Source organism: Lagenorhynchus albirostris, chromosome 7, assembly GCF_949774975.1.
Source record: "Lagenorhynchus albirostris chromosome 7, mLagAlb1.1, whole genome shotgun sequence".
Classification (NCBI taxonomy): domain Eukaryota; kingdom Metazoa; phylum Chordata; class Mammalia; order Artiodactyla; family Delphinidae; genus Lagenorhynchus; species Lagenorhynchus albirostris.
The window spans coordinates 67922487-67950349 of record NC_083101.1 but is presented as its reverse complement, the minus strand read 5'-3'; the positions used below and the strand labels follow the sequence as shown (position 1 = coordinate 67950349).

The 27863-nt window shown below is 43.0% G+C and overlaps 1 protein-coding gene across 2 annotated transcripts in view; it reads right to left on the bottom strand.

Annotated features, from left to right (window-relative positions):
* The window catches only part of ADAMTSL1 (ADAMTS like 1), a 1031718-nt gene that overhangs the window by 79878 nt on the left and 923977 nt on the right, over nt 1-27863 (bottom strand). For both annotated transcript variants that reach the window (XM_060155110.1, XM_060155111.1), the window contains 3 exons: nt 27722-27850; nt 19191-19370; nt 15287-15421 (listed from right to left, as the gene is read on the bottom strand). In XM_060155110.1, coding sequence (XP_060011093.1) covers nt 15287-15421; nt 19191-19370; nt 27722-27850 — 444 coding nt within the window. The remainder of the gene's footprint in view (nt 1-15286; nt 15422-19190; nt 19371-27721; nt 27851-27863) is intronic.

Here is a 27863-nt window from a genome sequence, read left to right as displayed (position 1 = left end):
CCCCCAAAGCCCCCAGTTCTTCCTCTTTTTATCAGAGTCCTCTTAACTTGAATTACTTTCCCCACCAGACTCAAGAGGCGCCCACTAGAATTCAACCTGGCACATGATAGGCTCTCAACAAATATTTATTGAATGAGTAAGTCAATCTATCTGTGAGATTTTGCCTTCTTTAGGCCGTTTACCAAGGCATTCAACTTTGAACATTAATATTTATTCAAATGTTTTCTGATATACCCTCCTACCTTGAGGGGTTGACATGTGACCAATGACTGTAAGCGCCACCTTCAACTCCAGACCTGGGTCTCCTGTATTCCAGCCATAGCTGCCTTATCGGCATGATAGGGTTTGTAGGCATGGCCTAGTCACAACCTCAGTGATGGGAGACAGAAACACTTTTTCACCTTTTAGCTTGAGATTCTGGTCAACAAGAGCGCTGTTGCTCTTAGCAGACATCTGGAACTGCATGTCACCCCAGCCGGACTCTGCGGTCCTCAGCCCTTCAAACGAGGAGAGGAGAAAATGCCAGAAACAACCCACCACCACCCGACTGCGGGCCTCGGCCTCAAGGCCCGGCTTCTCCGGGGCTGGAAGGGCTCTGAGAGGCGGAGCTGTTCCCTGTGCAGGGCCTGAGGGGAGCATACAGATGCTGCTGAGAGGCGGCTGTGTGTGTTGGCTGTGACCCTCGAGCCCCAGCTGGAGAGAGGGGCTAGGCACAATGACTTCTTTCATGGAAAAACTTTACTCTGCAAACTCAGGTTTGAATGCCTGAATCGCTCTCCTCTTGGTAAATCATAAGACACGAGACAAGGCTTGTGCAGTTTGGCTCTCTGTGGGGCTAGCATGACATGTCTTTCCAGCAGAGATGCCGCGGGGAGTCCCTCTGACTGGGCATCGGAGCTTACCTCCTCACAGAGGACCAAACCTTATATATAGCCTGTAAGACATTCTCACGGGTTCTGGACCTAAAGAAGGTATGAGCAAAGGTACTGAACTGCTTTTCTTAAGCCACATATAATTATGTATTTTGTTACTGGAGACCCCTAAGGTCATCTAATTCTGACAAAAATCCAGGGCCTTTATAATAAGATTTTCTCTTTCCTGGACTTCCTGAGGAAGAACTCTACTCCTCCAAGTTATATTTGTTTTTTTCTTTCAAGCTCTCGTACTTCATGGAGAAAGCCTAACGCAGTGACAGGATAAAGGACAGAGTGACACAGAGTTTGGTCCTCCTCGGAAACAGGAGACGTGAGATCACCACCAGAGACCTTGGCATGCTTTCTACATAATGAGCTGCATGGACTAGATCAGTGGTCAGCAAATGTTTCCTCTAAAGGGCTCAATAGGAAATATTTTAGGCTTGTGGGCCATATGGTTTCTGTAGCAAGCGCTCAGCTCTGGCATTAGGGTATTAAAGCAGCCACAGACAGACAATTCCTAGGTAAATAAATGGCCATGGCTGCATGCCAATAAGATTTTATTTGCAAAAACAACTGGTGAACTAGATTTGGCCCATGGGCCATAGTCTGCCAACCCTAGGAGACATTATTTCTTAAAAGCATCTGTGTAATAATCCTAGAACAAGATTATCAAATTTGAGTGTCAGCTTGGTCTAGGAAAATATTTAAAACATACATGTTATAGATATATGTATGTGTGTGTATATGTGTATGTGTGTATATATATAGATACACTCATATATACATATATATATACATGTACACACATCTCCTGTGTGTGTGCATGTGACATATATATAAGTGTGCTTCTGACCAAGATGGAGTAACTGAATTTACCCTCCTGACCAAAACAATTTAAAAAATTGAAAAATATGAAGCAATGGTTTTTAAGACACTGGACATTAGGCAATGAAGGGCACTGATCCCTGAGAAATGGGAAATAAACCAAGGTGAGCCCATGTTGCCCTAGCTTAGTGCCTTGAGAGACTTTCCAGGCTGCAGTATAGGGAAACCAAGTTGGACCTGGTGGATTCCCTCAGTTTAGGAGAAGGAGCTGAAAGGGAATAGATCCTGTGCCCATGAGCCAGCCTGAAAAACCTCATGATTTGTATGGCATTGGGTAGAATGCAGTCAAAGTGACCAATACATCACTGAAACAGAATAGAGTCTAAAAATATATCCAGACATATAAGGACAACTGATTTTCCACAAAGGTGCAAAGGCAATTCAGTGGAGAAAGAATTATCTTTTCAACACATGGTAGTGGAACAAGTTGGGTATCTGTATGCATAAAATGAACTTCAATGTGTACCTCACATATATATAACACCTAACTCAACATAAATGATACACCTAACTATAAAACCTAAAACGATAAAACTTTTAGAAGAAAATACCTTGAGACCTTGGAGTAGGCAAAGATTTTTAAACACAACACCAAAGGAACCAACTATACAAGAAAAAAATTAATAAGTTGAACTTCATTAAAATTAAAATCTTCTGCTCTTTAAAAGACATTAGAAGACTGAAAAGACAGCCACTGATAGGCACATAATATTGGAATTCATATATCTGATAAAAGACTTGTATCCAATATATAAAAAGAACTCTCAACATTCAATAATAAGTAAACCAAAAACCCAATTAAAGAAAAAGCAGGGCAAACACTGAACCGACATTTCACCAAAGAAGAAATCAGGGTGGCAAATATGCACATGAAAAGCTCAACACTAGGGCTTCCCTGGTGGCGCAGTGGTTGAGAGTCTGCCTGCCGATGCAGGGGACATGGGTTCGTGCCCTGGTCCGGGAAGATCCCACATGCCGCGGAGCGGCTGGGCCCGTGAGCCATGGCCGCTGAGCCTGCGTGTCTGGAGCCTGTGCTCCGCAATGGGAGAGGCCGCAACAGTGAGAGGCCCGCGTACCACAAAAAAAAAAAAAAAAAGCTCAACACTATCAGTTGTTAGGAAAATACAAATTAAAACCACAATGAGAAACCACTACACACCTAGTAGAATGTCTAAAAAGGCCAACTACAGTGTGTGTAGGTGAGGATGTGGAGCAACTGGAACTACACTGCTGGTAGGACTGTAAAGTAGGCAACCACTTTAGAAAACAGTTTGGCTGTTTCTTAAAATGTTAAACATACACTGACCATACGATCCAGCCACTTTACTATCAAGTATTTAATCAAGAGAAATGAAAGCATGTGTCCATACAAAGACTAGCCCGTGCATATGTATAGCAGCTTCACCTGCAATACCCAGAAGTGGGAAATGACCATTCTGTCCTTCCATAGATGAGTGGTTGAACAAGCTGTAGTTTATCTGTACAATGGACACTAAGTGACAATAGAAGGAAATGTGCTATTGATGCAAGTACAATGGGGGTGAACTCCAAATAATTATCCTGAGTGAAAGAAGCCAAATCTCCCAAAAGTATGATTCCTTTTTTATAACATTCTAGAAATCCAATCTAATCTATACAGACAGCAGATCAGTAGTTACCTGGGATGGGGCAGGGGCATGAAGGAACAATTACAAAGGGGCACAAGGTTACTCTTGGGAATGATGAATATGCTCATTATGTTGATTGTGGTGATCCATATATCAAAACATAAAATTTTAGACTTTAAATATGTATCATTTATTGTACATCAGTTATCTCAATAAGGTTGTTAAAAAACATATGTCACACCCCAGTGTTCATAGCAGCATTATTTACAATAGCCAAGACATGGAAGCAACCTAAGTGTCCATCAACAGATGAATGGATAAAGAAGATGTTGTATACCTAAACAGTGGAATATTAGCCACAAAGAAGAATGAATTTTTGCCATTTGCAACAACATGCATGGACCTGGAGGGCATTATGCTTAGTGAAATGAGTTACACAGAGAAAGACAAACACTGTACGTTATCACAAATAGAATCTAAAAAATAAACAAATGAATGAATATAACAAAACAGAAACAGACTCACGGATATAAAGAACAAACTAGTGGTGACCAATGGGGAGAGGGCAGAGGGGAGGGACAAGATAGGAGTAAGGGATTAAGAGGTACAAACTACTATGTACAGGAGACCTTCAAGATGGCAGAGGAGTAAAAAGTGGAGATCACCTTCCTCCCCACAAATACCTCAGAAATACATCTACATGTGGAACAACTCCTACAGAACACCTACTGAACGCTGGCAGAAGACCTCAGATTTCCCAAAAGGCAACAAACTCCCCACGTACCTGGGTAGGGCAAAAGAAAAAAGAAAAAACAGAGACAAAAGAATAGGGACGGGACCCGCACCAGTGGGAGGGAGCTGTGAAGGAGGAAAGGTTTCCACACACTAGGAAGCCCCTTCGCGGGCAGAGACTGCAGAGCGGGGAAGCTTCGGAGCCACGGAGGAGAGCACAGCAACAGGGGTGTGGAGGGCAAAGTGGAGAGATTCCCACACAGAGGATCAGTGCCGACCAGCACTCACCAGCCCAAGAGGCTCGTCTGCCCACCCGCTGGGACGGGCAGCGGCTGAGAGCTGAGGCCCGGGCTTCGGAGGTCAGATCCCAGGGAGAGGACTGGGATTGGCTGCGTGAACACAGCCTGAACGGGGCTAGTGCACCACAGCTAGCCGGGAGGGAGGCCGGGAAAAGGTTTGGAGCTGCCAAAGAGACAAGAGACTTTTTCTTCCCTCTTTGTTTCACGGTGCGGGAGGAGAGGGGATTAAGAGCGCAACCTAAATGAGCTCCAGAGGCGGGCGCAAGCCTCGGCTAACAGCGCGGACCCCAGAGACGAGCAGGAGATGCTAAGACTGCTGCTGCCACCACCAAGAAGCCTGTGTGCAAGCACAGGTCACTATCCACACCTCCCCTCCTGGGAGCCTGTGCAGCCCTACACTGCCAGGGTCCCGGGATCCAGGGACAACTTCCCCGGGAGAACACACAGCGCGCCTCAGGCTGGTGCAACGTCACACTGGCCTCTGACACCGCAGCCTCACCCCGCATCTGTACCCTCCCTCCCCCCGGCCTGAGTGAGCCAGAGCCCCTGAATCAGCTGCTTCTTTAACCCCGTCCTGTCTGAGCAACGCACAGACCTCCACGCAGAGGCAGGGCCAAATCCAAAGCTGAACCCCAGGAGCTCTGCGAACAAAGAAGAGAAAGGGAAATCTCTCCCAGCAGCCTGAGGAGCAGTGGATTAAGTCTCCACAATCAACTTGATGTACGCTGTATCTCTGGAGTACTTAAACAGACAACGAATCATCCCAAATTGAGGCAGTGGTCTTTGGGAGCAACGATATATATTTTTTCCCCTTTTTCTCTTTTTGTGAGTGTGTATATTTATCCTTCTGTGTGTGCTTTTGTCTGTATGGCTTTGCTTTTACCATTTGTCCTAGGGTTCTGTCTGTATTTTTTTTTTTTTAGTATAGTTTTTAGCACTTGTTATCATTGGTGGATTTATTTTTTTGGTTTGGTTGCTCTCTTCTTTCTTTTTTTTATTACTACGAACACCCCACTTTCACTAATGGACAGATCATCCAAAATGAAAACAAATAAGGTAACACAAGCTTTAAATGACACATTAAACAAGATGGACTTAACTGATATTTATAGGACATTCCATCCAAAACCAGCAGAATGCAATTACTTCTCAAGTGCTCATGGAACATTCTCCAGGATAGATCATATCTTGGGTCACAAATCAAGCCTTGGTAAATTTAAGAAAATTGAAATCATATCAAATATCTTTTTGACCAGAATGCTATGATACTAGATATCAATTACAGGAAAAAAAACTATAAAAAATAAAAACACATGGAGGCTAAACAATATGCTACTAAATAACCAAGAGATCACTGAAGAAATCAAAGAGGAAATAAAAAAATACATAGAAACAAAAAACAATGAAAACACGACAACCCAAAACCAATGGGATGCAGCAAAAGTAGGTGTAAGAGGGAAGTTTATAGCTATACAATCCTACCTCAAGAAACAAGAAACATCTCAAATAGACAACCTAACCTTACACCTAAAGCAATTAGAGGAAGAAGAACAAAACCCCCCCAAAGTTAGCAGAAGGAATGACATCATAAAGATCAGGTCAGAAATAAATGAAAAAGAAATAAAGGAAACGATAGCAAAGAACAATAAAACTAAAAGCTGGTTCTTTGAGAAGATAAACAAAATTGATAAACCATTAGCCAGACTCATCAGGAAAAAAAGGGAGAAGACTCAAATCAATAGAATTAGAAATGAAAAAGGAGAAGTAACAACTGACACTGCAGAAATACAAAGGATCATGAGAGATTACTATAAGCAACTATATGCCAATAAAGTGGACAACCTGGAAGAAATGGAAAATTCTTAGAAAAGCACAACCTTCCAAGTTTGAACCAGGAGGAAATAGAAAATATAAACAGACCAATCATAAGCACTGCAATTGAGACTGTGATTAAAAATCTTCCAACAAACAAGAGCCCAGGACCCGATGGCTTCACAGGTGAATTCTATCAAACATTTAGAGAAGAACTAACACGTATCCTTCTCAAACTCTTCCAAAATATAGCAGAGGGAGGAATACTCCCAAACTCGCTCTACAAGGCCACCATCACCCCGGTACCAAAACCAGACAAAGATGTCACAAAGAAAGAAATCTACAGGCCAATATCACTGATGACCAGAGATGCAAAAATCTTGAACAAAATACTAGCAAACAGAATCCAACAGCACATTATAAGGATCAAACACCATGGTCAAGTGGGGTTTATCCCAGGAATGCAAGGATTCTTCAATATATGCAAATCAATGTGATAAACCATAATAACAAATTGAAGGATAAAAACCATATGATCATCTCAATAGATGCAGAAAAAGTTTTCAACAAAATCCAACACCCATTTATGATAAAAACCCTCCAGGAAGTAGGCATAGAGGGAACTTCCCTCAACATAATAAAGGCCATATATGACAAACCCACAGCCAATATCGTACTCAACAGTGAAAAACTGAAACCATTTCTACTAAGAGAAGGAACAAGACAAGGTTGTCCACTCTCACCACTATTATTCAACATAGTTTTGGAAGTTTCAGTCATGGCAATCAGAGAAGAAAGAGAAATAAAAGGAATCCAAATTTGAAAAGAAGAAGTAAAGCTGTCACTGTTTGCAGATGACATGGTACTATACATAGAGAATCCTAAAGACGCTACCAGAAAACTACTAGAGCTAATCACTGAATCTGGTAAAGTAGCAGGATACAAAATTAATGCACAAAAATCTCTTGCATTCCTATGCACTAATGATGAAAAATTTGAAAGAGGAATTAAGGAAACACTCCCATTTACCATCACAACAAAAAGAATAAAATACCTAGGAATAAACTTACCCAAGGAGACAAAAGACCTGTGTGCAGAAAACTGTAAGACAGTGATGAAAGAAATTAAAGATGATACAAACAGATGGAGAGATATACCATGTTCTTGGACTGGAAGAATCAACATTGTGAAAATGACTATACTACCCAAAGCAATCTATAGATTCAATGCCATTCTTATCAAACTAACAATGGCATTTTTCACAGACTAGGACAAAAAATTTTACAATTTGTAAGGAAACACAAAAGAGCCCGAAGAGCCAAAGCAATCTTGAGAAAGAAAAGTGGAGCTGGAAGAATCAGGCTCCCTGACTTCAGACTATACTACAAAGCTACAGTAATCAAGACAGTATGGTACTGGAACAAAAAGAGAAATATAGATCAATGGAACAGGATAGAAAGCCCAGAGATAAACCCACACACACCTGGTCTCCTTATTTTTGATAAAGGAGGCAAGACCATACAATGGGGAAAAGACAGTCTCTTCAATAAGTGGTGCTGGGAAAACTGGAAAGCTACATGTAAAAGAATGAAATTAGAACACTCCTAACACCATACACAAAAGTAAACTCAAAATGGGGCTTCCCTGGTTGCGCAGTGGTTGAGAGTCCGCCTGCCGATGCAGGGGACACGGGTTCGTGCCCCGGTCCGGGAAGATCCCACATGCTGCAGAGCAGCTGGGCCTGTGAGACATGGCCACTGAGCCTGTGCGTCCAGAGCCTGTGCTCTGCAACGGGAGAGGCCACAACAGTGAGAGGCCCGCATACAGCAAAAAAAAAAAAAAAAGTAAACTTAAAATGGATTAAAGACCTAAATGTATGGCCAGATACTGTAAAGCTCTTAGAGGAAAACATAGGCAGAACACTCTATGACATAAATCACAACAAGATCCTTCTTGACCCACCGCCTAGAGAAATGGAAATAAAAACAAAAATAAACAAATGGGACCTAGTGAAACTTAAAAGCTTTTGCACAGCAAAGGAAACCATAAACAAGACCAAAAGACAACCCTCAGAATGGGAGAAAATATTTGCAAATGAAGCAACTGACAAAGGATCAATCTCCAAAATTTATAAGCAGCTCATGCAGCTCAATAACAAAAAACCAAACAACCCAATCCAAAAATGGGCAGAAGACCTAAACAGACATTTCTCCAAAGAAGATATACAGGTTGCCAACAAATACATGAAAGAATGCTCAACATTACTAATCATTAGAGAAATGCAAATCAAAACTACAATGAGGTATCACCTCACACTAGTCAGAATGGCCATCATCAAAAATTCTACAAACAATGCTGAAGAGGGTGTGGAGAAAATAGAACCCTCTTGCACTGTTGGTGGGAATGTAAACTGATAGAGCCACTATGGAGAACAGTATGGAGGTTCCTTAAAAAACTAAACATAGAAATACCACATGACCCAGCAATCCCACTACTGGGCATATACCCTGAGAAAACCATAATTCAAAAAGAGTCATGTACCACAATGTTCACTGCAGCTCTATTTACAATAGCCAGGACATGGAAGCAACCTAAGTGCCCATCGACAGATGAATGGATAAAGAGGATGTGGCACATATATACAATGGAATATTACTCAGCCATAAAAAGAAATGAAATTGAGTTATTTGCAGTGAGGTGGATGGACCTAGAGTCTGTCATACAGAGTGAAATAAGTCAGAAAGAGAAAAACAAATACCATATGCTAACACATATATATGGAATCTAAAAAAAAAAAAAAGTACTGATGAACCTAGTGGCAGGGCAGGAATAAAGATGTAGACCTAGAGAATGGACTTGAGGTCTTGGGGGGGGGACGGGATAGGGAGGGGGAAGCTGGGGCGAAGTGAGAGTGGCATGGACACATATACACTACCAAATGTGAAATAGATAGCTAGTGGGAAGCAGCCACATAGCACAGGGAGATCAGCTCGGTGCTTTGTGACCACCTGGAGGGGTGGGATAGGGAGGGTGGGAGGGAGATGCAAGAGGGAGGACATATGGGGATATAGGTACATGTACAGTTGATTCACTTTGTCATGAAGCAGAAACTGACACAACAGTGTAAAACAATTATAGTCCAATAAATATGTTAAAAAAAAAAACCCAAAACAAAACAAAACAAAACAAAACTACAATGAGGTATCACCTCAAACAGGTCAGAATGGCCATCATGAAAAAATCTACAAACAATAAATGCTGAAGAGGGTGTGGAGAAAAGGGAACCCTCTTGCACTGTTGGTGGGAATGTGAACTGATACAGCCACTATGGAGACAGTATGGAGGTTCCTTAAAAAACTAAAAATAGAACTACCATACGACCCAGCAATCCCACTACTGGGCATATACCCTTAGAAAACCATAATTCAAGAAGAGTCATGTACCACAATGTTCACTGCAGCTGTATTTACAATAGCCAGGACATGGAAGCAACCTTAGTGTCCATCAACAGATGAATGGCACATATATACAATGGAATATTACTCAACCATAAAAAGAAACGAAATTGAGTTATTTGTAGTGAGGTGGATGGACCTAGAGTCTGTCATACAGAGTGAAGTAAGTCAGAAAGAGAAAAACAAATACCGTATGCTAACACATATATATGGAATCTAAAATAAAAATGGTTCTGACGAACCTAGGTGCAGGACAGGAATAAAGATGCAGACGTAGAGAATGGACTTGAGGACACGCGGAGGGGGAAGGGGAAGCTGGGACGAAGTGAGAGAGTGGCATGGGAATATATACACTACCAAATGTAAAATAGAGAGCTAGTGGGAAGCAGCCACATAGCACAAGGAGATCAGCCTGGTGCTTTGTGACCACCTAGGGGGGTGGGATAGGGAGGGAGATGCAAGAGGGAGGACATATGGGGATGTATGTATATGTATGGCTGATTCACTTTGTTATAAAGCAGAAAGTAACACACCATTATAGAGCAATTATACTCCAATAAAGATGTTAAAAAAACCCCCAAAAACTACTATGTATAAAACAAATAAGCTATAAAGATATATTGTACAGCACAGAGAAAATAGCCATACAGAGAATATAGTTTATACTAATTTTAGATGGAATATAATCTATAAAAATTTAATCAATATGTTGTATACCTGAAACTAATATAATATTGTAAATCAACTAAACTTCAATTTAAAAAATTCTATGTCAAATAAATGCAAAAATACCTGAATATGTATTGTATCTTATCAGTAAAATAGAATACTTATAAAAAATTAACAAGGAACCTTTCCAGGCAACTCATAAATGAATATAAATGACTGATAAGCATTAAAAACAAAATGACTGAAAATCATAATCGAAGGAATAAAAATAAAAAATGATACCATTTTTTTGTATTATATTTTATCCTATTGTATAATCACCTATTAAAATGGTAAATATAGTAACACTTGGCCATACCTAGTATTGATAATATTTGTGGGAAATGGGAATTCTCATCTTGTGCTGATGGATACATACATGGGTAAAACTTTTTTGGAGGGCAATTTGACGACATACAGCAAAAATCGAAAATATACAAACTTTTGGACATAATAATTCCACTTCTAGAAATTGATTCTAAGTAAACAGGGATGTACACAAGGGTAGAGGAGTAAGAATATTCATGTTTTTATTTTTTAAAATTAATTTTTATTGGAGTATAGTTGATTTACAATGTTGTGTTAGTTTCTGCTGTACAGCAAAGTGAATCAGTTATACATACACATATATCCACTCTTTTTTAGATTCTTTTCCATATAGGTCATTACAGAGTATTGAGTATCTATGCTTTTATATTAGCAAGAGATTGCATGAATTTAAATGTTCGACATTAGAGAATTGATATGATAAATATGTTAAATAAGATATGATACCTCCTACTCATGCAGGCATCAAAAATAAAACTGTAGAAAAATATTTACAGACATGGAAAGATGAGTCTTATGTACCATTAAGTGAAAAAAGTTACAAGCAGTACTTAGAGTATGATTTCATTTTAGTTAGAAAAATATGTAATGTATATATTAGTGGCTAGGAAAAAGATATTTGTGCTGGTTACCTCTGGGCCAGGTAATTATAGACCATTTTCATTTCTTCTTTTTGCTTCTATTTTTAATTGCTCTGCAATGCAGATGCATTGCTCTTATAATAAAAACTCCAATAAAACTTATTTTTCAAAAAATATCAATGCTAATGCCCTATAAATGGTGCTGTGAGAAATATCCGTGTTGGGCCTTAGTGGCCAAAGGAAATATTTGACAGAAGGCTGCAAATGGGTTTAGGTGCTGTGGGGAGACCTGAGATGCTGCTGCCCTGAAAATGGAACCCTGCAGGGTACTGCTTGGCCTTGGCACACCAAAGGTGGTGGCATGGGCGCTGGCCTTGCCCTCCAGAGCAGATGGCGCAGTTTAGGCCTCGCTGCACAAAGAACAACCGGAAAACAAGGATAAAAAAAATTAGCATCTGCCTTGCCTGGGACAAGGGATTCAATTAGGCTGGGTCAGCTCTGCATGGACGAGCCTCTACCGGGCATTTTCCATGTCTATGTCATATAGCAAAGAGTGTGAGAGCAGCAAGGGACTCACTTGTCCCAAGTCTTCATTTACAGTTACGGAAAGTGAGGCTCAGATGAAGCCCATGCACGTGTCACTCAATCAACATTCCTTCTTGAAGGCTGTAACAGTGGCTTGAAGTGAAAACAATGCTAGACTGTCTGAAAACTAAAACAGCCATTTCTCGGTAGACTCACCTACTGGGATTCTCAACACTCAACCTTTATGGAGAAGAGTTCATGCTGACATACGGCTTTAAAAACCCCGAATCTCCCTTCCCCCCTTCCTCCCATGAAAACACGAGAATCAAGGCCCATGAGTTACGGTCCCTGTGCCACAGAACCGTGGAGCTCTTTGAATCTGTTGTAACCAAGTAGCCTCGTAGATGGGAGAAATACATACACATGAATCTCAACATTTACTGGCTACAATGGGGCTGGCAAATGGCTTTCATCCTATATATCAATCGCCAACATGCTTGGTCGGAATGTTAAAATGAATTCCAGTAGCTCCTTGTTGGTTATCTATTTTTTATATGGTAGCGTATATATATTTTTTATTTATTTTTTTATTGGGGTATAGTTGTTTTAGGGAACTATACTCAATATCTTGCAATAACCTATAATGGAAAAGAATGTAGTAAAATACATATATTTATATATATATGTATAACTGAATCACTTTGCTGTATACCTGAAACTAACACAACACTGTAAATCAACTATATTTCAATAAAAATTTTTTAAAACACACACACACACACACACACACACACACACACACACCACACAAAAGGGTTAAAAAAAATGAATTTCAAGGCAGAGCCTGGGCTGAGTGTCATGATTGATTAGGGGTGTCTTGGCTGTGGAAGGGGTGATTAACAAATATCTTTGCCATATATTTCCATCCTGATCTAGAACATTTGTTACCCTCAGCACAGTGTTTCTTCATTCAATCTCTCTCACTGTTGATTACTCACTCTTATGGAATGTCAGATTAATGCTTTCAAATATTACTTGAACTACATCATCCTCCTACTTAAAAACCCTCTAAAGATACCTCCCCATTTCCCACATAGCAAAGCTACCCCCATACCTAATAATCAAGGTCCTCCACAATTTGATGCTGTTTACCATTCTGAGTTCTAAGCAACCCTCCACAGAATCTCCTCTCTGGCCTCTGGCTTGTTTCTTGTACCCAGAGTGCATACTCTGGTCTGAAAGGGCCACCAGCAGGAGCCAGGGATGGGAGCTGGTCCAAAGGGGAGCAAATGGACTAACGGATCAGGATGAATCACTAGCCAGGGAGGCCCCAGATGCAGGGAGGCTCTTAGAATGCTTCCGGTAAGGGTTGGAGTCACATCTGAGTGGACAAGCTCTGGCTGAGGCTCGCTCCTTGTGAAGGCCTAGTTTCTATCCCAGCTCAGCTGCCTGTCATCCGTTTTAAAGCAGCGGGGTCTTACAGCTGTTTCTGAACAGACACCTGATGCACATCTCACACGTTTTCACCTCCTCTGGGCTCCTGGCATCTTCCTCACCTCGAGGGCCTGTTTCCTTTCCTTTGTGCCTATTTGCATCCCTACCCCCCATCCTTCAGTGCTCAGCATCAAAGCATAACAATGAGGCTCTGGTCTGTCTCCAGTGACCTACTTCTCAGAGACCTGATACTTGACACCATTCCCTAATTCATCTCCACGATTCCACATGGATCTCTCCTAGTTCAATGGTGTTGGCAAGACGCTGACATTCACCACTGGAGTCCATTTTGCCCATGCAGTTACATTCAGGGACTTTATGCATACTGCCTCCGTGGTCTACTCAGGTGGAGCGGTCTGGATGTGAATTAGGGCATTAAGGTGTCTCTTAACCGTTAGATTTAAATACCAGTCTAAGGTACCAAAGCACTATAAACTAGGAATGGAATGCAGCAGCATAAAGCACAATAAATTCTTATTGCCCATGGCTAAAATAAGACAAAATATTATTCCAGAATAAGGGAGAAAGAAAGTAAAGCTATCATGGGAAACATGAGCAGGTCGACTTTTCCAGCACGCTGAATGGGACCTGAGTGACCCAAGAGTCATTGAACTTGAAAATAAACAAGTGCTGCACACCCTGCTAGTGACTGGACGATAAGTTATGACAATCTCTCATAGTGATGGGCCTAAAATAAAAAGTTTACGATGCACATGTTTAATTTGGAATAAATTTACCCTTTATATGCCAAAACAAACAAAAAAAAGAAGTTTAAACTTCTGTGAATTCTGATCATGACGTGCAAAAACTCAATGCCAAGTTTGTTACCACAAACAGCGCTACTCGTTACTGTATCTGTGTTTTATTTTTACCCAGATCAGAAACAGAGAAATCAGAAGCTTTTTCCATAAGCCTGTATGCATTCTTTGCTAATTTCAGATGTTAACAAAAACTGAAGGTAATCTTTCTGTGCTAGAACCCTAAAGATACCAAGCCCTGGGGCCGTATTGTTAAGTTATGACCAGTAAGACTGAGAACCCATTGGCTTCCTGTCCCCTGCACGTGGGCGAGGAGAAGAGTAGAGGAAATTTCAACACTGAGTCAAGGACATAATTCTAGCTACTGTGACCAACATTTGGGGCCACAAACAGTGAGCATGAAGATTTTCTCCATTTTGTAGGCCTGTTTTTCCCAGGCCTTTGAGGGCAGAGGACTTCTTCTCCACCTTGACCATCTCCAGAGGGCATGCTGGGAATGTAGAGGTTGCTCTGGCATCTCCACGATTCTGGGGTGAGGGGCCCAGGATGCGGATGCCCTTGAACAACTCTCTGCTACAAGAGGGTGCCAGCCACATGGGCAATAACTTGGTGGAGGTTACCAATGACAGACGCCAGGGAAGTTGTACCTGGTGGAGTTACTTAAACACTTGCCTTGAGGGGCCTCTCTGGGTTGGTTTTACGCCCCACCTACTGAAGGAGGTTTAAATAGATGGCCTGGCTTTCGGGAGGTACTGATATTGCAGTTTTCTCCTTGAAGGCTAGTTATAGCTCTAATTTAGGTAAGAAGAGGTAATGGAGGAGTACTGGGATACAGTTGGCAAGGGGTGAGGAGATATAGGAGCTGTTCTGCACTGCTGTATCTTTCTCCAAATTCAGCGCCATCAATCTGCCTGAGAGAATCTGGACTGTGGCATCAGCCCAAGAGGATTTAGAAAGGAGCCCCATTAGACTCTGGACAAGCTCAGGTCCAGACTAAGAACTTCAGTCACCTCATATGGAAAGTCAGCCAAGTTTCCACTGGTGAGTCTGGATTCTGTAGGCAATTTAGTGATTTCCTGTTGGCCACCCCCGACTGCTGCTTCCCTCCCACCTGCAAGTAGTCACCCACCCATAAATCCTGTCCAGCCCTGGATCTCTGCCCAATGTTCCAGAGGGCCGGACTCACCGAGGAGAGCGGAATTCCCAGGATCCAGGCCCAGCTGTGTTCCCAGCGGAGACGTCAGCACCGAAGGAAGGTTCGGTCCAGTGGCTGAGAGCAGGGCCCTGATGTCATCCAACTGCGTGGGGACGTGGGGGGGATCTGTGAGAAGGCAGATGGTGCATCAGGCAGGTTAAAGCATAAAGTCTGTGTTAAGGGGAGAGGGAGAGGCGGCCATGCATGGAAGTGTGTCTGTGTGTAAGGCAGGCGTTACTATTGTTATCTTTAACACCATTTTTCCTATAGAGAAGGTGTTCCCATCAAGGTGAGTCTGAATTTTAAATATAATATTTGATGCCTGAAACTGTAAGGTCAGTAATAAGAATCAGGCATGTTGATTTCCGGAGCTCCTTACTGTATGCCACTCTATTCCACAGTACCACTGGGGACTCTATAAACGCATAGTTAAATGAAACTATATTATAAAGGCACTTTAAAAAAGCCAGTGCTTCTTCAGCATTTACTAGATGCCAAGTCCCCTGCTAAAATATTTTTCATTTAACTCCTATAACAACCTTTAGAGGGAGGTACTTTGTTATTGTCCCCACAGACTGGGATACACCACAGGAATTTCGTATGGCGAAGGATCCTGTGAGTGGCTTTTTTCTAGGAAGAAAAGGGTCCAATTGTGAGGCTGGGAATTTGCTTTGTGATCTGGATTTTTATGCCCAAGTAGGATCAGAGAAGCAGGATAGGGATGATTTATTGTTCAAAACCTTATAAGGAGTCAGGGCTGACGTCATCGGGAATCACAGTTAACCAGAGATAAAAGTGACAAAAAGGGAAGTACAGTGGCTTGCTTATTATTTCCACTGAACAAATAAAGAGGCAAGCACCTGCTGAACCTAGTGGTAGGATGATCCCAGATTCTCCTGGGAAAGAAGCAGAATTCTGTTCCCCTTCTTCTTTCCTCTCCTGTAGCACTGCGTCACACTCCAAGGCCAACCCCACCTTTTACTCTAGAGCACTTGTTGGAGTGGAAGGAGAAGCAGGAGGGTTGCCCTTGTAATTGATGGTCATTTCAACAGTGTTCAGTGAGGGCCTACTGTGTGCTTGTCACCTTGTTTAGTACTTTTTAGGGATGGCAAATAAATAAGTCACAGTGGTGCCTGAGTCTACTTCAGAAACATGCCTTCTGTCTACTGTGCGTTTGACTGCAAAAGACCATCACATACAGAAAACGGTGATGAGTTTATATATTTATATATATAAATTAAAAATTTTAAAGACATTCTCTATATATTCTATATAATTTAAAAATATTCTTTATATGGTATAGGGTAAAAACATCGTGATTGGATTCAGGAACTCAATTTGTGCTGTGGCTCTTTCATTCACTAACTTGGGCAAGTCACTTAATCCCTCTAAGCCTTAGTTTCTTCAACTATAAAATGATGAAAAACCTCGTCATTTCCAAGGTCTCTTTCTACTCTGATATACCATCATTTTAGGAACTGATAGTGACAGTTTATTCAAACCTAGACTCTTTTCCTCCCATCCTTTTTAATATTCCCTCAAAAATATTGAAATTGAATGTTGAGGGAAATGGAGTTCCCTCGAGAGTACTGAAATTGAATAGTCCTTCAAGAATATTAAAATTCAAGAAGTCTTTGCTTATTTATTAAGAGCCAAAAGGGGAGGTTATGTCCCATCTTTAAAACCACCGATCTTTCGGGGCCAAATGTCACACCTTCCTAGTGTCCTTACAGCTTCTGTCTTAATTTACTTCTTCAGGGCATGTCCAGCTGATCTTCTGAGGGAAACTGTAAATTCCCCAAGGACAGAGGTCACTGCTTTTATTTATCCTAACGCTCTACATGGGACTCCGAGGCAACACTTAATGAATAGTCATCCCACTTAATGAATAGTTATACGAACTCATGAGTGAAAGTCCGCCTCATGACACTTCAAGTCTCCACATTACAGGTTAAGTCACAGGCCTTGGCATGAAATCTCAGCTTTACACATGAAATCCCTCATTTAAAAATTAAGTCACATTTTGGGCTGATTAAAAAAAAGAGAAACACTACTTCTATGTCCATAAAATACCTAAAGAAAGTAACAAATTTTGATGAGTAAACCAAGACTTCTGATTGCAGAAAGCCCTAAAATTAAGAATCTAACTAGTGATTTTTTTCCCCATCCAGTTTGATTAAAATGGGAAGACGTCATGTTCTTCAAACTCCACGTTCACGGTCACACTGCATTAGCATTGGAATGCTGCAGATCTGGCTCCCAGACCGTACACACTTCACTGGTGGAGCTACGGTAGCAGCTACACCTCCCATGCTTTCAGCTCTGTTAGCAGAGGCGACAAGGAAGGGTTATTAGGGAGGAAAAGCCCACAGTACGCTCCATAACTCAGTGTGGGGCAAGAGTCTCTAGGCCCCAGGCTCCAGACGAGCAGCTCAGCCAGATGAAATCCAACACAAAACAAATCACATCCTTCGCGGAGCTGATTTTCTGCGGCTTCCTAAGATAACTGGAGGTTTATGCAGCCACCGTTGAGATGAAAACCCATGTGGGCATCTCTGAAATTTGAGTGGGCAGGGGTAGACCCTGTGCTTTGGTATATCATCAGTTTGGGGTGTGAAAATATAAAGTTTACTTCTTTTTCCCCGCGGAAGCCCATAATGTATGTAACTGTATGTATGCGTAGTGTGTAATTATTCATATTTCTCACATTTTCCTTTTTCTTCCCCTAAGAATGATGGCTTTCTCTTCCTGAGATAGCCAGCACACGTGCTCTAATAATTGCCTTTTAAAAAAAGTAAGACAAAAACAAGCTTCTTTATCCTATCCCACCAATTCCCAGACTCTGTGGGGAAGAGAAGCAGAGAGTCCTAATCCAGGGGACAAAAGGGTTGTAGCTTGCACATGGCTGAGTCCAGCCCTGGGCATCAATGAGTGTTGATGGTGTCTCAGCAATTGTTGTTATTTTTAAATAACTATTTTATGCCACGAACTGTGTTAGACTCTTTAATCAGAGGTCCTTATGTTTGGGGGTGCTGTAGTCTGAATGTTTGCATCCCCCAAATTCGTACATTGAAATCCTAACTCCTTCAAGGTGGTGATATTAGGAGGCAGGGACTTTGGGAGATGATTAGGTCATGAAGGTGGAGCCCTCCTGGTTGGGATTAGTGTCCTCAACACAGAGACCCCTGAGAGCTGGCTCATCCCTTCAGCCACATGAGGGCACAGTAAGAAGCCATTATTCTGCATCCACATAGAGGGCCTTCACCAGAGCCCGACCATGAGGGCGCCTGGATTCTGAACTTCCAGTCTCTAGGAGTGTGAGAAACAATCTTCTGTTGCTTATAAGCCACCCAATCTGTGGCTATTTTGCTATAGCAGCCGGAACGGACAAAGACAGGGGGTGTACACGTGTGGACTTCAGGTGGACTAGACTATGAACTTCCTGAAATTTTACAAAAAATTTTGCATTTATGAATTTTTCTCGACAAGGTAATCTATCGTTTTCGTCTGATTCTCCAAGAAGTCCTTAACATAGAAGGAGTTAAGAGCGACTGCTGTACTTCTGTTACCTCTATTTGCCAACCCCTACCCAAATATGGGCAATCTTGCTCCATAAGTTTCTACACAGAGACTAGCATCTATGGCTTAGCAAGGTTAAGTGACCTGCCCAGGTTACACAGTGAGTCAGCAGTAGAGCTAGGGTTCTAACTGACATCTGCTTGGCCCCAAGGTCTGTGTTCTTTCTACTGGGAGGCCCTAAGGTGAGGAGAAGGGAAGGGATATTGATTTTACCTTTATGCACTTAATTGGATCAGGGACAGGAGGAGGTAGAGGGTGGGTTAGACAGTCACCCCCAGTGGGGTCCACAGGGGGCAGCCGGCCTCGAGGTGTTTACCTAGGATCAGTAGCTGGGTGTTCTCAGTCAGCTCCCCGTGCAGATTGGCCGCCCGGCAGGAGTACAGGCCCTGATCCGAGGAGGACACGGCTGTAAGCAGCAAGGAGCCCTCGTGCAGATGGTGAGGGGCGCCCAGTTTGCTTTTATTCCTGAACCAAGTGACTTCGGCTTCAGGCACACCTGGGAGGAAAGAAAATAAACTCATCAGCCAACACATTCAGGTGACCCTGGAGGCATTTATAGCCTCTTGCCAGGGCCCGCCCCAGGGCTGCTCCGCAGGAAGCATGTGCCTGGGCGTCTTCTACTCCCCTTCAGCCAAACTAAATAATGCTTCTGACCTCTCAGCTGTCTTGAGATCTTTTGCCTTTTAAACCTTCCACTGATGAGGCAGGAAGAGAGAGGCCGGTTCAAGAAGAGGAAGGAGGCAGCTGGGAAAAGGGCACTTGCCAGGGTGGAAGGAGTGAACCCAAGTTCTTTGGAGAAAACACCTCAGAACCGAATGTATACACCAGTGCAAATGAATGACTGACAACTACATGAAACAAACCTAACGTTAAATAAGAAAAACCAGGCATGAAAGAGCACACACAGTACACAGTATGATGTTGTTTCTGAAAGCAGAAAACAAAAATTGGTAACATCACTACTCTGTTGTCAGCAGTCAGAGTGGGGGGTTCCTCTGAGACCGGGATGGACTGGGAGGGGTTGTGACTGAGAGTGGGGACAGGGAGCTTGGTTGCTAGTAATCCTCTGTTTTTTGACTTGGGGGCTGGTTTGGTGGGCTTGGGACCTTTATGATATGAGCACTTTTCTGTATAAATATTATATCTCAGTAGAAAGTTAAAAGCTACAAAATGTTGATATATTCATGAACCAGACAAATGAAAGCTGCTAGATCCTTACCAGAGTTGACACTCCATGTAGAAAACAAGCCTGTATTTTTTGAAGCCTAAGTATTTTCTTAGAACAAGAAAAGATTGGACTATCAGTATCACCACAGAAAAAGAAAGACAAAAAGAAAGTGTTCTGCTCTCTCCTCAATCTAAGTTATTGTTGTGAGAGAGAGCTGGGGAGAGTATGCACATCTGAATTGGGATGGGGTTCCAGTCTTTGGAAGTCAGGCTCTATCCTCTAGGAGTGTTATGGACTAAATGTTTGTGTCCTTTGTAAATTCATATGTTGAAGTCCTAACTACCATCAGTGTGATGGTGTTAGGAGGTGAGGCCTTTGGAGATTGTTAGGTTTAGATGAGATTGTGATGAGGGGGGTGGCTCTTGTGATGGGATTAGTGCCCTTATAAGAAGAGACCTTCTCTTTCTCTCTCTTCATCTTGCTGTGAGGACACAGCAAGAGATAGCTGTCTGCAAGCCAGGAAGAGAGTCCTGGTCAGGAACTGAATGGGCTGGCACCTTGATCTTGGAATTGCCAGCCTCCAGAACCATGAGAAATAAACTTCTGCTGTTTAAGACACCCAACGTATGGCATTTTGTTATAGCAGCCTGAGTAGACTAAGACAAATGAATGGCTTTAATTCCTGAGGAAGTTTCCCTGTGGGTCACATGCTGGTAAGCAGGCCCCAGCTCAGGACAAGCCTTCTGAGATGGTCTGCATAGGAGGCCAAGCTCTGAGTGAGCTGAGAGACAGAAAGCGTGTGGCATTAATTCACAGGTCTCCAGGGAGTAGAAAGCTCCGTCCCTTGCACCGTCTAGCCTGCTGACTCAGCTCACAACGTTTGCTCATAAAACTCTTGGACATGTATCCAGGGCAGATTTAGAATGTCAGATCCAGGTAAATAGGGTCAAAGCCAGGAACAGTCAGAGCCAGAGCTTTAGTCCTGCGCTTTCCCTGAGTTGGGGATGGATTTTGCCCTTGGGGCAAATGCAGCCTTACCCTTCATGGGCAGCCTACTGTTGAAAATGAAGACACCTTCAAGGAGTTGCCTGTGTACCTGTTGTTTGTCCTTGATGAATAAAATTTACCCACAGTCTACTTTGTAACAGCCAGCTCATCAGCCCTCATTATGACCCCTTGAGCACTTGCTGTTCCTGAACTCCCAGTGTCAGGAAGTGGGGTGGGATGGAAGGGTGGTCTCATATGTTCCCTCACTAACAATGAGCTACCTTGTGTGAATTCACTGGTGTCCTTGCTGCTGCTGCCTCAGGTGGAGTTTCCAGTGGTGGAATGGTGGCCTAAGGTGTGTGGCCCAAGTGTTTGCCCAATCTGTAGGGCTTTTCTCCCTGTTAATGGGGAACAGGAGAGTGACTCTCTGGTCCTCTCTCTTTTGTTGTTGTTCAGATTACCCATAATTCAATGTGAGTCACTAGGGACTGGCAGGCTGGCCGGAGAAAGGAGGCAAGGCTGCTGAAAGGGGTGGAGACTTGGATACTGCAGCCCTGACCCATCAGGGAGGGGCACACACTGTGAAACTTAAGGCTCAGGTGCATGAGAGGGGCCAGGCTAGCACTATCTCTAAATACACCTGGAGAAAAGATGCAGGTGAGAGGCAGAAAAGATGATTTTTCATTGCAGCCACCACTAGGGAGAGCAAGAGCGTCATGATGCCCAGCCATGCCAGCTTAGACTTTGGTCCCTGAGCTCCATTTTCATGTTGGGGAAAAAAAAAATTCCATGGCACTCAGGAGAAAGCCTCTGAAAAGTAAGCTGAAGAAAACCCTTCCAGTTATTTCTCTCCTGAAAGTGCAAGGAAAAATGAGGTCCTACAAACCATCTTTTGCAAGTATTCACCCACTTTCCCTCACCATGAACTGATTACACGTAGCACTTGTCACTGGCACCTTCCTTGGAGGAGGGCTGTGGGCAGTAAGCACAAAATCCCTGATAGGAACTGAGGCTGTTCTAGGGCGAGGAGGCAGGGTAAGAGAACCAGACTAATGGGCTGTCAGTTCCACCAGCAAAAGCGTGGTGACTAAGTGAATGGTCGGGGGGAATGCTCTCTCTCCATGACAGTGTCCATGGGCCATGGCATGAGTGTCTTCAGAGCCAACACTGTGTTTACACGGTCAGCTCCTGCAGCAAGACTTGCTGCTCCCCTATGTGTCATTCACTGGTCAGGGCTTATGTGACTGTACGGCAGCCAGAGGGGAGACACGGATGGTGAGAAAGAAGAGGAGGAGGGAGAAAGAGATGACCCAGGGATGGAACCATTTCTCATGTCTCCAGGAAGTGGGTGTAAGCTTCTTCCTTCATCACTTCATCACTCTTGGCCTCATGCCCCTTTGAAAGCAAGTCTGTTTAACAGGACAAAACAGAGTCTTGGCTAAAAGGGCTGAATTCCTCAGTTGAGAGCAGGGGAGTTCATGGGAGAAATGGACATGTTCAGGATAACGAAGGGTAGAAGGAAGTGACCTCCAGTCTCTGTAAAACCGGGACCACAGAAGTGACAGCAGTGCCGAGGGAAGCCAAATGATGTAGGAATCATTCTTTAATACACAGATTAGCAAACCTCTCTTAGACTTCCTCAAACACGGACCTGCATCAAGAATTTGCCAATGGAGATGGAGTCGCTGGTGTCACATTTTGGGGAATTCCTGCCTGCGATCATGCGCCTTAAGCAGAGAATGACACCAAAAAGATACTTCAGAATGACAGCCAGTCCTGCCATGACTGGTTCTGACATATTACAAACAAAGTTGGAACGAGGGGAGAAGAAAAATAAACGATGCACCAGAGATCTCTTTTTTCTTTTTCTCTCAAGAGATGACAATGATGCTTCAGAAAATATCACCAACCCTCATATATGCCAGAGTCCCTGGAAAAGGTACCAGATACACATACCTAACAATGATGTTTAGAATACCTAGACATTGGGAATGCACCAAGGTCAGGAGCTATACAAAAATATCCTAACATATTAGATGGAGAAAGAACATTTACTGAGTATTTGCTATCAGCCAAACATTTAATAAACATAATCACTCATTTTTCACAAAGGTCCTACAAAGCATTGTTATTAACTCCATTTTACTGATGAGGAAATTGGGACCTGAAGAGATTATGAAATCTGCCTAAAATGACATTAGTTTGGATTCCTGAATGATTACATGGGGACAGAGTCCCTGTACCTCCTCTCTACCTCATGGTCCATCAGTGACCTACAAATGGCAGGTGGGGATCCAAACTCAGATACATTTAATGCTAGGGATCCCCTTCCTAACAAGTACATGACACCGCCTGCCATTATACCAGGCTGCTTCCTTAGAAAAGGTACGAATTGCTGCACTATTATTTCTGGTATCAAATCCTTAAATATTTCCTACTTTGGGGATTAACCTTTCTGCTGTAATTGTAACACCAAGATTATTGTTAAGAGAGAACTTTCTAGAATCCATTTGTGCTGGCTTTGCTAGTGCTCTTCTTGGTGAGAAGCTTAGTCAGGTTGTGGAAGGTTTGTTTTCCCAAGCCTGTAGATGTGACAGCACATTCTACAGAAAGAAATGTCTGAAGAATGACAAAAAATATACACCACAGAACAAAGTCCAAAGCTATGCTGTTGACAAGTTAGTTGGATAGGCTCCACACTCTGGACTCCCTGGTATGATTTGTGTCTAAAAAAGGAAGGAAAAGGACCTGCCTTTACTTTCCCCCCTTTGTGGCATATCTTATCAATAACACAGTGCTCTCCCTGCTGCTTGAAAGGATCAGTAAATGAGTGTAGTCATAATGGGATGTAACTTGATATGATTATGAGGATTAGCGTCTTTAATCTCCACTGAGCTGCCAGGTAGGGTGATGTATAATCATCTTTTTTTAAATCCCAGACAGGATATTCTTGTTAACTAGACCACTTGTTACACTTGGAAGGCTGCTTGCACCATGGTGACTTGTCAACATCTTGAGGTGGGGCATCCACTGAAAGGTACACCTTGACATGATAAGTTCTAGAAGTTTCTTTGATGGTTTGGTGCAAGACAAGGAAAGGATACAGTAGCTTAAATGTCAGCCTTGGCAATTATTCTAAAGAACCATGTAAGTCTGGAAAGGTTTTCAGCCTTCCACATTTCTTCACACTGACTGTGGCAGACACTGATAGCTGTTTCTCCTTTTTCCTGGGTACCCAGCGCGGCTGTATTTCCCAGCAGCCCTTGTAGCTGTGAGTAGCCATGTGACTAAGAAGGAATGTGAGAAGTAGTAATGTGTGCTACTTCCAGGTGTCACCCTTAAAATCTTCTCAACCATCGTCTACACTTTGTTTTTCCCCTCTTCTGGTTGACAGGATAGAGAGAACCTCTGGGGAGACCTTGGAAGGCTGGAAGGCATCAAGATAACATAGCCACCAGTGTTCTGTGATGCTGAAGGACTGTGGGGGGCAGATCCCTTCCAGCTGACCAGGACCACTCTTTGGACTCCTAGGTAGGCAGTAATAAACTTCTATTGTGTTTGAGTCATTACACATTTGGGAATCTACTTGTTACCAGAGTCTAGCCTTCCCTAGTTAATACACTGCCTATCATTGACTCCTCAACTAGTTATTTCTACATGACCAGTCCTCACAATTTTATATCCTAAGTCTGCAAAAGCTACCCTTGCTCCAAACTGTACCATAATCTAGGAAAGCATATAAGATCTAGCCCTTGCCTACTATTCCCCACCTCCCAGCCACATGTCACACTACTTTCTTCTCTGCTCTCCGTCCTACAGACACACCAGCCACATTTCACTCCTTCAGATGCAACACACTCTTTCTACCTCAGGTACATCCTGTTCCCAATGACTGAAACACTCCCTCCTCCTCCAACCCTTTATCTCCTACTCAGTTTTCTGAATTTTCTTAAGTAGAGAACAAGTTTGGGAGTGGTATTAAGGGATTGGATCACTTTTCAAGAAAAAGCCTCATCATACTCATTGCTTAATGCTTTTTATGCTTAAGAGTTGGGAAGAATTTGTGAGGCTGAATTTTACATGTTGAAAACATATGTATGCAAAAAGTTATTTAATGAAAAACTGCTAACAACTCAAACATGTAAGGACATGAGTTATTCTAGGTAAATTATGTAATATTTTTAAAATACACTATTATATAGCCATTAAAATTATGTCACAAGAGAGCCATAAAAGCTACTTGTAGTATCAAAGTAAAACTAGTTTTTTCTGCCATTTAGCATTATAGCTGTCAGCATTTTGACTGGAGACTCAGCTCAAGAATGATTTCTTTGTCCAGTAAATTCACAGACCAACAGTTTAATCAAAAGCAGGCTCTTTCCCATCTACATTGAATAAAAATCTTACTTAACGAAAGGCATAATGGCAGAGACACACATTTATTTTAGTTAACCATGATTAATACAAATGGCCCTACGAATAAACATAAAAGCAAAGAACGTAATGTACATAGCCAGGCAAAAACTGGACCTAAAAACCTAGGATTTCACCATCAGGTTACCAAGAGTGAGTCTCTGGATGAAGTCGGGAGACATGGCCTTAGGTGGCATGGAAGAGTTGACCAAAGCTGGTTTGACTGTCTTGGGTTCCCCATGATAAATACTCCTCCACCTGGATTCTGGTTCTCTCACTCTCCCTCAAATGCCCAATTCCTTGCTTTTGCTGCCCTTTGCTTCCCATTTTTTTAGTCCTACCAATCCCAGTGCTCAAGAGGAGGCCCAACAAGGTCCATCATATGTCCAGTTGGTGTTCCGTCTCCAAGGCCCATGTTCCTAGTGATCACGTGAGGAGTGATGGTCCTGCACAAAGGACCCTGCCTCTACCACCAGTCTGTGTATAGAGGGGCAACTCATTCATGGGAAGCCCTGTCAGAGATTCTGTCCTAATAGGGCCTGAAGGGATTTAGTTCCAGAAGCTTTCACTGATGAGGTTGGATGCACAGGCCAAGGGAAGCTTTACCAAGAAGCAGCTAATGCATGATGACAGAGAGAGATTTATACTTTTGGGTTCCTGGAGCTACCAGAACATTTCAGAGAAAAACCAGACCTGGCTGTTCTTTGGAAACAACATGCTCTAGATGAAGATTCTCCTCCTACTTCTTTTAAAATGGGTTCTCTCTGGCCTTATAAATCACAAGTGGAGGTAAATCTTCCAATGCTGGGGCTGAGATCTAAGACGAAGAAACCCCCAGAGCAGGGGGTGCCAATGCCTGTCCTTTTTGCAGACAGGGTAGGACTGGGGAACCGTGGTTTGGGTGCCGCAGGAAGATATATCTGATGAGGACAGCAATCAGGGGACTGTGGCTGGGCACAAGAGCCATCCGTTTTTTCTTTGCACTGTGGGTGTGAAAACCCTTGGGGTAGACAGGCTAGCAGTTCACAGGAGGGGAGAATTGGTAGCTGAGCTTTGTTCCAGTCTATGTGGGTGTTTTTTATTTTTTAATTGACAGTAGATGCCTTTATGAAGAGCATACTACAACCTCCTCTGGTCCACTACTCCTCCACTTTCCTGTGACTTTCTGGTCCCTTTAGGCCTCTGAGTTTGCAAGGCCTACTCAAGGGCAATGTCTATTATCACACTCCTAACAGCATTGGCTGTTTTCATTAATGACTCCTACCCACTTCTGAAGTGAGTAAGCTCCAGGTTCCTGTTGATCTTACCCCTGCCATCCACTCCCGCGCTTTCCACCACCACTGCCCTGAGTTCAGGCCCCAGCACCTCTGCTCTAAACTACTGTGATGGCTTCTTTATTTCTGGATATAAATTTATTTATTTATTTATTTTGGCTGTGTTGGGTCTTCTATAGTTGCTGTGCATGGGTTTTCTCTAGTTGCGGCAAGCGGGGGCTACTCTTTGTTGCGGTGCACGGGCTTCTCATTGCGGTGGCTTCTCTTGCTGCAGAGCACGGGCTCTAGGCGCACGGGCTTCAGTAGTTGTGGCACACGGGCTCAGTAGCTGTGGCGCACAGGCTTAGTTGCTCCGCGGCATGTGGGATCTTCCTAGACTGGGGCTCGAACCCGTGTCCCCTGCATCGGCAGGCGGATTCTTAACCACTGCACCACCAGGGAAGCCCTACTATGATGGCTTCTTAACTGGACTCTCTGTCCCTGTATTTCTTTTCTTCAATCCATTTTATGCACTGCATGGCCCCTTAATGTCACTTTCAATCTGCCTTTGTCTGAACTCCTCATCAAAGTCTCCCACGGCACAGGTGCAACCCACATTACTAAAGTTTAAGCCCCACCACCCTATCTATGTACTCTGGGCTCCGGCCAGACCAAAGCACACGCTGTTGCCCTGAAGTCCTGCAGCTTCCCTGCTTCCATGAATTTTCTCACACTCTGTCATCACCCTGGAACACCCTCTGCCCCCATCTTTGCATGCTCACATTCTACCAGTATGCAAGACAGAGATAAAAACCACCTCTTCTCCCTTAATCTGTCCCAGTCTTCCTCCTCTCAACTTCCGGCAGCACTTTCCACTTTCAGAGTGACTGAGGTTCATGCTTCAGTTTTCCTACTAGCCCCAAATCCCTGAGAGTAGAATTTGTACTTATCTTTTCAGCCCCCAACCTAGCACAGGGCTCCATTAATATTTGAACAAATGAATTAACATATGAATGCATTTCTCACCTGCAACTTGGCAGTTAATAGTCACATTCACGCCTCCAACTGTTTTGACAGTGCCTCCTACATCAACTGTGATGGCGGGTTCCTCCGTGTTGAACACAGTCCCTCGGGATGTTTTCACTAGTGGCTTTCCTGAGGGTGAGAA